The sequence below is a fragment of the Podarcis melisellensis genome (genome assembly GCF_964234715.1).
Source record: "Podarcis melisellensis genome assembly, chromosome: 12".
Lineage (NCBI taxonomy): Eukaryota > Metazoa > Chordata > Lepidosauria > Squamata > Lacertidae > Podarcis > Podarcis melisellensis.
Window position 1 is genome coordinate 59859997 of NC_138544.1, and position 11650 is coordinate 59871646.

The 11650-nt window shown below is 46.0% G+C and overlaps 1 protein-coding gene across 1 annotated transcript in view; it reads right to left on the reverse strand.

Annotated features, from left to right (window-relative positions):
• Nucleotides 1-1373: 1373 nt before the first annotated feature.
• Nucleotides 1374-11650, reverse strand: part of LOC309381150 (uncharacterized protein) — a 74961-nt gene continuing 64684 nt past the window's right edge. The window contains exons 5-6 of the mRNA XM_081931717.1: nucleotides 4117-4243; nucleotides 1374-3678 (exon numbers count right to left, since the gene is read on the reverse strand). Coding sequence (XP_081787843.1) covers nucleotides 2210-3678; nucleotides 4117-4243 — 1596 coding nt within the window. The 3' untranslated portion in view covers nucleotides 1374-2209. The remainder of the gene's footprint in view (nucleotides 3679-4116; nucleotides 4244-11650) is intronic.

Below are 11650 nucleotides of genomic sequence, written 5' to 3' on the forward strand. Positions count from 1 at the left end.
TAATGAGGACCTGTGAGCTAGGGATGAAATCTGGTAAATATACCGTATTTTTTGCTCGATAACACGCACCTAGTTTTTAGAGGAGGAAAACAAGGGAAAAAATTCTGAATGAAACAGTAGATGTATCATTTTTGTGCTTCATGCTGTGGCCACAAACATGTGATTTGACGGTGAGTTTGGGGTAGCCCAATGCAAAAATCCTGAGAATCCCTGTGGATCCATGCTTTGTAACCACGTTTTTGCACCATTGCAGCCCAAGGCAACAGTGGGTGTGTGATTTTTTTGGTGCAGGCTGTAGCCATGGACATGTAATGTGATCTGTTGATGAATTTGGGGTGACCCAATGCAAAAATCCTGAGGATCCATGTGGATCTGTGCTTTTTAACCACGTTTTAAGTGCGGAGGGAAGGAAAAACACAGAAGGGACAAGGAGCACGAGAGGGGTGTGCGGAGAAGCAGCTGGCTAACAATGCAGGAGAGGGGTTTAACAGGAGGGAGGAAAGGAAGGCAAAAGTTTTCCCCCACCCATCCAAGCCAGCCTTCTCTCTTTCTCTCTCTCTCTCCCACCTGCATTTTCCGGCTGCCTGCGATGCTGGACGCAGCAGCGGAGCACGGAGAGGAGAAGGTGGTGGCTGTCGGCTGCGCTCCTAGCCGACGGAACCTGAGCCGACTCTTTGTTGCGTTTGAGCAAAGACAGCAACCGAAAACAGTGGGCAGTAAGACCCTGAGGCAGAATGCAGGAAAGCAGCAACCTCCTCTCTTTTGCCTTCCCTCCTCCGGGATCTGATTTTTGCCCCTGTACTCGGGCTAGTCGGCTCCAGGGACCACACATTCGCTCAATAACACGCACAGACATTTCCCCTTACTTTTTAGGAGGAAAAAATGTGAGTGTTATAGAGAGAAAAATACGGTATGTATTAAAACCCTCAGGGCTCAATCTTAGGGACAACAAGCCTTTAGAACCTTAATTTTTGGCTCTACCCCAGCAGGATCCCAAATTAGAGAGGTGGGTAAAAGGAAGAGAGAAAGAAACCCATTGATCAACGAGACACAGACCAAGTTCACAGGAGAGCCATCTTAGAACCAGCAAGGTAGGTGTATCTCATTTCAAGCTGCAGTTTTTTGTAGGGGAAGGAAAGTGGCATATACGCTATGGGTTCAGCTGTAAATTTCGTTCCACAGTTTAAAGCCAGTCAGAACTGGTTCAGTTTTTCAAAACCAGACTGTAAGTTAATCACAATTTAAGCAAAACCCACATTCCACTCTGCTGTCTACTTGAAAAGCAGGACTTGGAAGATGCTTTCGTCTCCCTGACCAAAATGCCCAGAGTGATCCTGCGCTGGTGAATGAAATCAAGGAAGCATCCAAAAGAGTGAGGGCAGAAGGACATTTAATGAATTTTTTTTACATACAATAAAAGTCAGACTAGTCTACGTGTCAGGCAGTAGAAGAAACAACCCCCATGGCAGGTTGCCAGGAACAGGGTGGACTAGACAACACACAGAGTCCTCTCAAATGCTACAACACTATAATTCAGAGACTCTATGATTCTGCTCATTGTGAGTTTCTTGATGGAAAGTGAAAGTGGAGCTACGGCTGAAGCTCATTTCACATTACAAGCATTTCCATGGTTTCCAACATATGAATTCTTTGATGGTGATACTTTGATCCTGAGTGAAGCCCTTTCTGCATTCCATGTACTGATGTGGTTTCTTCCCTGTATGAATCACCGAATTTTTAGCTCTATAAGACGCACCTAGTTTTTGGAGGAGGAAAACAAGAAAAAAATATATTCCGAATCTCAGAAGCCAGAACAAGAAGAGGGATCACTGTGCAGTGAAAGCAGCAACCCCTCTTGCTGTTCTGGCTTCTGGGATAGCTGCAGAGCCTGCATTCGCTCCATAAGACGCACACACATTTCCCCTTACTTTTTAGGAGGGAAAAAGTGAGTCTTATAGAGCAAAAAACACGGTATTTCATGGGAACTGAGACTTTCCTTCCAGGTGAAGCACATTCCACACACTAATACGGTTTTTGCCCACTGTGAGTTCTTTGTTGGGAAGTGAGACTTGCCCTCTGATTGAAGTTCCTTCCACATTCCATGCACCTATATGGTTTCTATGCATTCTTTGATGGGAAGTAAGACTATTCTTCCGACTGAGGCTCTTTCCCCCTTCCATGCACTGAGGTAGTTACTTCCCACTGTGAGTTAATCAATGAGAAGTGAGACTGGTTCTTTGAATGCAACGCTTTCCACATTCCATGCACTGATATGGTTTCTCCTCATATGAATTCTTCGATGGTACATGAGACCTGCTCTCTGAGTGAAGCTTTTTCCACATTCCAAGCACTGATATGGTTTCTCCCCTGTATGAATTCTTTGATGGGAAGTGAGACTATCCTTCCGATTGAAGCTCTTTCCACATTCCAAGCATGGATAGGGATTCTCCCCTGTGTGAATCATTTGGTGGGAAGTGAGCATTGTCTTCCAGCTGAACCTCTTTCCACACTCCAAGCACTCATATGGTTTCTCCCCTGTATGGAATCTTTCATGGGACACGAGACCAGCTCTGTGAGTGAAGCTCTTTCCGCATTCCATACACTGATATGGTTTCTCCCCTGTATGAATTCTTTTATGGTACATGAGACCTGCTCTCTGAGTGAAGCTCTTTCCACAGTCCAAGCACTGATATGGTTTTTCCCCTGTATGAGTTCTTTGATGGAGGGTGAGACTATCCTTCCGATTGAAACTCTTTCCACATTCCAAGCACGGATAGGGATTCTCCCCCGTGTGAATCATTTGGTGTGAAGTGAGCATTGTCTTCCAACTGAACCTCTTTCCACACTCCAAGCACTCATATGGTTTCTCCCCTGTATGGAATCTTTGATGGGACGTGAGACTGGATTTCTGAGTGAAGCTCTTTTCACATTCCATGCACTGATACGGTTTCTCACCTGTATGAATTCTTTGATGGACAGTGAGCTCGCCCTTGTGACGGAAACTCTTTCCACATTCCAAGCACTGATAGGGTTTCTCCCCTGTATGAACCTTTTGATGAGAAGTGAGCATATTCTTCCCATAGAACCCCTTTCCACATTCCAAGCACTGATATGGTTTCTCCCCTGTATGAATTCTCTGATGGACTGTGAGACTGGCCCTCTGACTGAAGCTCTTTCCACATTCCAAGCAGGTATAGGGTTTCTCCCCTGTATGACTTCTTTGATGGAAAGTCAGACTATGTTTCCGGCTGAAGCTCTTTCCACATTCCATGCACTGATAGGGTTTCTCCCCTGTATGAATTCTTTGATGGAAAGTTAAAGCATCCTTCCGTTTGAAGCTCTTCCCACATTCCAAACACTGATAGGGTTTCTCCCCTGTATGAATTTTTTGATGGGAAGCGAAACTTCTCTTCCAACTAAAACGCTTTCCACATTGTAAGCACTGATACGGTTTCTCCCCGCTGTGAGTTACTTGATGGTAAGTGAGGCGGGATTTCCGACAGAAGTTCTTTCCACATTCCAAACACTGATAGAGTTTTTTCCCCAGTAGATTTGTTAGACTGGAAGTGGAGTGGGAGCTCTGACTGAATCTCTTTCCAGGCCCCGAATATTTAAGCGGCTTCTCCTGTGTGTGGATTCTGTTGGGGTCTTCCTCATTCATTTGCAATTCTTCAGCACCTGCAACCAAGAGAGAAATTCATTAGAGCTTCAGGAAGAAAAGAAATGCAGCTCTTCTAAGTCAGAAAAAAGGATAAAAAAACCAGGCTCTTTTCTTTGATGGATTATGTTGAGTCCAATATGGAATCTGCACCATCTCAGTCATCTGTTTCGTCAACCAAAAACAAATAACCCAACTGAAATTCCTTCAACTTCGCTTACAACCTTAAAGCCTACATTTTAAAAGGCCTTGGCAGTTCAGTCCAGCCTGATCACTGTTTAAAAAGACATAACTGGAGGGAGAATATTTGCAGGCAAATCTTTTAGAGCTGTGGGTGTGTTAGACTCCCAGCTGCTACAGTTTGCCCTGCTTAGCTCCATCAAAATATTGGAGATTTCTCACATAGATATACACATGGAATTTCAAAACAGATATTGTGATCCAACAAGGAGCCTTACCAAGAGAATCCATTATTCTATGATTCTCCTCCATTAGTTCTTTATGCAGAGCTCTCTGGCCAGGATCCAGCAATGCCCACTCCTCGTCTGTGAAATGAACAGCTACATCTTCAAAGCACACCGGACCCTAAAATGAAAAAGAAAAGTATATTCCTCTAAGACAGCATAAAGATGATCTGCTACACCAACTGGCCAGTGACATTACCATCAATACCAGGAAAGGTCCTAGAACAGATAATCAAACATTCGGTCTGTGAGCACTTAGAAAAGGCAGATTAAAAAAAGAAAGAGAAACCCATTGATCTAGAGTTTCATGCACCACAGACCATCTATGTTCATCATCTTGAAATTCTGTCAGGCAACCAAGCTACAAATCCCCTCATCCAGCCCAGCCCAATTAACAGAATGAAATATAATTGCTGTTCAGGGAAGTTTTTAATATTTAACGCTGTACTGTTTTTAACACTTGATTCGGAGCTGCCCAGAGTGGCTGGGGAGACTCAGCCAGATGGGCAGGGTATAAATAATAAATTCTTCTTCTTATTATTATTATTATTATTATTATTGCTACTCCCCTGCAAAACTGTAGACTCTCCTTCGTTGGTGGTTGGACTAGATGACCTTTGGGTCCTTTCCAACTCTAGGATTCTATTACCCTGTGGGCCGTCTAGTCCAACCCCTTGTAATGCAGGAATTTCAGCTAAAGTATCCCTGACAGATGGCCATCCAACCTCTGCTTAAAAACCTCCAAGGAGGGAGAGTCCACACCCTCCGAAGTGAGACTGTTCCACTGTTGAACAGCTGTGTCAGAAAGTTTTACGTATGTCTAATCAGAATCTCCTTTCCTGCAATTTGAAGCCTTTTATTCAAGTCCTGCCTTTTAGAGCAGGAGAAAAGAAGCTTGCTCCATCCTCCATGTGACAACCCTTCAGGTATTTGAAGATGGCTATCATAGCTCCTCTTTTCCAGGTTAAACATACTCTCTCAACCGTTCCTCATAAGGCTTGGCTTCCTGAGCCTTGATCATCCTAGTCGCACTGCACATGTTCCAGCTTGTCAACATCCTTCTTACATTGTGGCTCCCGAAACTGGACACAGTATTCCAGGTGAGGTGTGACCAAGGCAAATTAGAGCAGGACTATTACTTCCCTTGATCTGGACACTAGACTTCTGTTGATGCAGCCTAGAATAGCATTCACTTTTTTTGCTGCTGCATCACATTGTTGACTCATGTTAAGCTTGTGGTCCACCAAGACCCTGAGATCCGTTTCACATGTACTGCTAGTAAGCCAGGTGTCCCCCATCCTATATTTGTGCATCTGGTTCCTCCTGCCTAAGCGCAGAACCTGGCATTTGTCCCTACTGAAATTCACATTGTTAGCCTGCACTCAGTTCTCTAATCTGTTACGGTCATTTTGAATTTTGATTTTGTCTTCTGTGGCATTAGCTACCCCTCCCAGTTTGGTGTCATCTGCAAATTTGATTAATAACTCCTCAGTTCTTTCAGCCAAGTCGTTTATAAAGATGTTGAACAACATGGGGCCCGGGACAGATCCCTGTGGCACCCCACTTGTCACTATTTTCCAGTATGACGAGGAACCATGAATGACTACTCTTTGGGTTCAGTCAGCCAACCAGCTACAAATCCACCTAACAGTCACCTCGTTCAGCCCACACTTCACCAGATTCCTCGCGAGAATATCACGGGGGACTTTGTCAAAAGCTTTATTGAAATCAAGATACACTATGTCCACAGCATTCCACTGATCCACCAGGTTTGTAATTCCATCAAAAAAAGAAATTAGAATGGTCTGGCATAACTTACTTTGGAGAAACCCATGCTTACTAATCACAGCATCCTTTTCTAAATGCTCACAGACAAAATGTTGAATTATCTGTTCTGGTACCTTCTCTGGTTTCAATGTCAAGCTCACCGGTCTGTAATTAACTGGTTCTTCCTTTTCCCCTTTTTTTGAAGCTGGGGACATTTGCCCTCCTCCAGTTTGTAGGGACCTCATCTGTTCTCCACGATTTCTCAAATATAATAGACAAAGGCTCTGAAATTAAATCCACAAACTTCTTTAGTACTATTGGATGCAATCCTTAAGGCCCTGGAGGTTTCAATTCATTTGAAGTAGCTATGTCCCTACCAATTCTGCAATTTTAGAATTCTATGACATTGCTCTGTTGTTTTCTGCCTGTTAATTGCTATGTTGTTTTAATGGGAATGTTGTGCTGCACATTTTAAGTCTGGGTGCTTCCTTTAATATCTTGATGTACCATATTTTTCGCACCATAGGATGCACCGGACAATAGGACGCACCTTGTTTTAGAGGGGGGAGAACAAGAAAAAAAATTCTCCCCCTCTCTGCCCAGCACCCCTTCAGCGAAGCGGCAGGAGGCACTGTGCAGAGAGGGGGAGAACTTTCCCCCTCTTGTTTTCCCGCTCTAAAACAAGGTCCCGTTTAAGGTGCGTTCAGGCGGCTACCTTGGAAGCCTGGAGAGCGAGAGGGGTCGGTGTGCACTGACCCCTCTCGCTCTCCAGGCTTCAGGTTCCTTTCGACCTGCTCTTTGGGGCTGGCAGGGGGAAGCCCACCACCAGCCCCAAAGAGCAGGTCAGGGAGCAGCGGAAAGGCGCAGCAGAGAGGCTCCTGCCATAGCCGCACGTCACGTCTCCAGCCGGGAGAGGATCGCGGGGGGCTGCTTTAGCCCCGGGCACGCTCTCCCGGCTGGAGAGGTGACGCGCAACTGTAGAAGCTCCTGCCATAGCCGCGCGTCACCTCTCCAGCCGGGAGAGGGTCGCGGGGCTATGGCGTCTTCGTTCCATAGGACACACACACATTTCCCCTTCATTTTTGAAAGGGGAAAAAGTGCGTCCTATAGAGCGAAAAATACGGTTTTTTTTATTGTGTCTTTAAACGATGGGTATTCATCTTTGTATGAATGCGTGGAATGCTACATAGTGGTCTTCAAATCATTCTTTCCACAAAAGCATTCCTGTTGCCGAGGGAAGGATCCCCCCTTTACTCTCCCTGTGTGCAGTTCTGGGGTGGAACTCTCCTGATGCACAAAAGCAAAGTTCAGGGGGCGCATGGGGGCACAGAGAGTAGGAGGAAAGGGGGGAGAAGCCCATTGTGCAACGGATGAGGCTGATTAGATGAATCCTGGCAACGTTTTTCTATGGTTTCTTACCAGCTTCCCAACATATACTAGCATTCCACCATCAATATAGCAGTAAGACAGAGCAGGAAGAGAGAGATTTCCTCGGCTTCAGAGGAACCCTGACTGCTGCTTTCCCCACAATGCTCCTTCCCTCACCTCATCTGGTTCTACAGCCACTGCTTCCTCTCCGCTACCATGGAAAGATGGATGAGGAGGTCTTGCTGGCATCCTTCTGTCACCTGCGAGAAATAAAGGGAGGTGGGAGACCATGAGTGCATGCTTTCCTCAGAGGCAAATTAGTGCATCTCTAACCACAGACGGACCAAAGAAATAGTGTCACCTGCTGAGTGCATGTGAGACATTGGTATCCATTTCATATTTTAATTGTGCAAAAATACACAATTCAGTGTCTTCTCTAAGATGAGTAAAAGAACCTGCAAATTAGTTTCAAAATCCACAGAATGTGATCAAACAGAGAAAAAAACGATTCCTCCTTACCAAGTGGCCTCTCTCTGGTGTCCAACGGAGTCCTCTCTGTCTCAAAGGAATCTAAGCCCACTTCTGCAAATAAATCCTTTCCCTGAAGAAACAACAAAGATTAAAGCAGAGAATGGGGAGATGGATTAGAAAAGGAATGGTTGAAGGGGGAAATTTGGTGGTATCTGAGATCATTCCTTGGATGCTTTCCAAAAAAAGGATGGGCCATTAGGAGAGAATTGGGGTGTACTCTGCCTCCTTTTCAGAGCCCCTTAGGATTATCCAGAGGAAAGTCTCTCTCACCTGCTGCTCTGCCTGCTTCCTCTCCTCTACCTGACTCAGGAGGAATCCTTCGGCCAGGGCCACCGCCTGGGAACTGGTCTCCGCTCCACATTCCCTCACCCAGCTCTCCATCTCTGGGGGAAGGACAGCCAGGAACTGATCCAAGACCACCAGGTCCAGCATCTCAGCTTTTGTGTGCCTTTCTGGCTTCAGCCACTGATGGCAAAGGTGGTAGAGTCGGCTGCAAACCTCTCTGGGTCCTCTGGCCTCCTGGTAGCAGAACTGCCTGAACAGCTGGCTCTGCACATCTGAGCGGAGGGTGTCCTCCTCCCCCAGGATCTTCTGTACAGAGTTTTCCAAAAATGCCCCACTGCTCTCGGTTTTGATGGCATGGCCTCTTATTGCTTCACTGCCAGCTGAGTCTTGCTCACCCATCTGGGCTCTCAGGAAGCCTCCAAGAGATCAGAAGGAACCCTTGGTCTTCTGCCAAGTTCCTGTTGTCCTCATGAGAGGTGCTGCCAAATCCTACAAAGCAAATTCATTGTTCTGTTATAAAATTCATACACTGTCAGGAGAAGAAAAAAGAAAGCATGGTTGAGACTTGCTAGGAACAAAGCCTGTACCCCCTCACAGCTCAGATTCTTAGCTTTCTTTAAAAAAACAAGCAGGCAAGGAGAAGCAAGCCTCTAGCCCACCTAGAAGGAAAGTTACCATGCAAAATGTGCAGGCAACTGAAGGGATTTCTGTGCCAAGAATGAGCCTGGTTGAATGAGCCTGTGCTATGAATGAGCCTCCTGCCTTTCAGTATTTTCAGTATATGAATCAAGTCAGAACAGTAACTGACTGTTTGTACAGAGTGTTTGTACAGAGTGTAATTTGTACAGAGTGTAATTTGGACACTAGGCTAGAAGGGGGGTTCCAACCCTGGGGTCCTCAAGAGCTGCTCTCCCTCCCACCACCCCTTGGAATCTCCAACATTCACAAGATTTCATTTCCCAGAAGGTGGAAGAAGCAACAAGCGGATCATCTATCTTGGATCTGGTCCTCACCTGCTAGGAAGTACTGGGAAACATAGGACCTGGCCAGAACAAGGGAAGTAACCGTCTCACTCTGTTCTGCAATGATCAGACCACCCCTGGAATACTGTGTCCAGTTCTGGGCGCCACAATTTAAGAAGGATGTGGACAAGCTGGAGCGTGTGCCGAGGAGGGTGACCAATGTGATCTAGAGTCTGGAAACCAAGCCTTATGAGGAAGGGTTGAGGGAGCCGAGTATGTTTAGCTTGGAAAAGAGGAGACAGAGAGAGGGAATATGGTCTACATTTAAACACAAATCATTATCTTCACTTGGAACGCTCCTCCCATGTTCGTCCATAGATCAACACTTTATACTGCTAAATTGTTAACAGAAGGGGGAAATTACTCTTCCTCATTAAATTTGTCCATGTGTTGATGACGGTTAACTCTGCTCTCTCTTGTTTCCCTTTTTTCTGGCTTTGTTTAAACCCATTCACGAACCAGGAACTCATGCACTGACTACCTATAATTCAGCATATGTTGTGAATTTGCCTGCAAATTTATTATAGTATTTTTGTGATCTATTCTAGAGATGACACGAAAAGACTCCATCTATTTATTTGTATCATTTATTACTCCTACGACCCTTGCTTATAAAACCCAATAAAAAGTTATTCCATAAGGAAAGGGCAAAGACAACAGGCAGAGACTCAGGCCCCGTCTGCACTGCGTTTGCAAAGCAGGATCAGAGCATTTCGAAGAGCCCTGGCTTCCTCCACAGAATCATGGGAACCGTGAATTGGCCTCATTACTCTTTTAAAACCATCTACATGGTTTTGTATGTTTTGTGATATTATATGCATTGAGACTTTCCTTTATTTTTATAGATTATGTATTAGTAATTATTTATTGTAACTGATAAGTATATATTGTTTAATTGTTATTTGCTTATGTTTAATTTTACTGTTTCCTATTAGATTATAGTAATTATTATAGTGAGAGCTGGACCATAAAGAAGGCTGATGCTTCTTTATGCTTCGGCTGATCGCCGAAGAATTGATGCTTTTGAATTCTGGTGCTGGAGGAGACTCTTGAGAGTCCCGTGGACTGCAAGAAGATCAAACCTCTCCATTCTGAAGGAAATCAGCCCTGAGTGCTCACTGGAAGAACAGATCCTGAAGCTGAGGCTCCAGTACTTTGGCCACCTCATGAGAAGAGAAGACTCCCTGGAAAAGACCCTGATGTTGGGAAAGATGGAGGGCACAAGGAGAAGGGGACGACAGAGGACGAGATGGTGGGACAGTGTTCTCGAAGCTACCAGCATGAGTTTGACCAAACTGTGGGAGGCAGTGGAAGACAGAAGTGCCTGGCGTGCTCTGGTCCAGGGGGTCACAAAGAGTTGGACACCACTAAATGACTAAACAACAACAACAATTAGATTATAATGCATTGTTGAATATTGTTTTATTTTATATAAGTTGTTTTTTTATCTTACTGTGACTTTTTATATTGGATTGGATTTTTATTATTTATTGTTTTGTTGTGTTCTAATACGTGTTGGAAGCTGAACAGAGTGGCTGGGGCAAACTAGCCAGATGGGCCGGGCGGGGTATAATAATCATCATCATTGTTATTTAGCTTGGTGGGCGTCTCTGCCTCCTGCCAGGGAGTTCCGTAGGTTTAACTCTTCGGCGCATGAAGACGCACTTTTTCTGCCCTCCATCTTCCAACATTCCTTATTTATTTACTGCATAGGTCAAGTTGCGTTTATTGTTTGGGTGGATTTTATTTCGGAATGTTTCCGTCTGGCTGCAACCTCTTCTAACAGATGTGGCTGATTCCTAGATCTGCAGGGGGCTGTTTGCAGCCCATTGTTTCCTCGCCAAAGCGGCGAGCATCGCATCCCTACAAAGAGCACCGTTGCAAACCTCCTCCTGAAAACTCGCCCCTTCCCTGGCTTCCCTCCCCATGCATGACATGCACAGGACCCTCTCGAATACATCCCCCCCCCCCGGCTGCCCTGGGACCCCCTTCTCCCCCCTGCACCCAAAGGGGGAAGAGAGAGGAGACTCACCTGATCCCCCGAGGGGCCACCAAGGCAGCCCTTGCGCAGGAGACAGACAAAACTTGCAGGAAGTGACGCGGGGGAGGGAGCTTTGCTCGGCAGGATCTGGCCCCACCCACTCCGCGATCTCCTTCCCCCTCTAGTAATCCGGCTCTGCTCCTTTTAACCCTTGCAAATCTGGGCGCACCAAGCACACCTCTCTCTGCGCTTTCTCTCTCCGAAGCAGGAGATCTGTGCATTGTGCACAGCCTGAGGAGGGGCTTCATTGGGGGGGGGAGCTGTCCTGGCTGGGCTCTGAGCTGCCCCCTCCCTTGGCCACGAACGGGAGGAGCAGCTGGCAGGGAAAAGGCTCTGCAAGAAGCAGGAGTCGCCTTCCTAGGAGAGGAGGAGGAGGGGTCATCCCAGTGGGTCAACCGATAATGGGGCTTTCATGCACCTTCGTGTATTTCCCCTTGTACATGTTGTTAAACAGGGACGACACGTGTGTGTGTGTGTGAGAGAGAGAGAGAAGGAGAGAAGGAAAGCCCTTTCT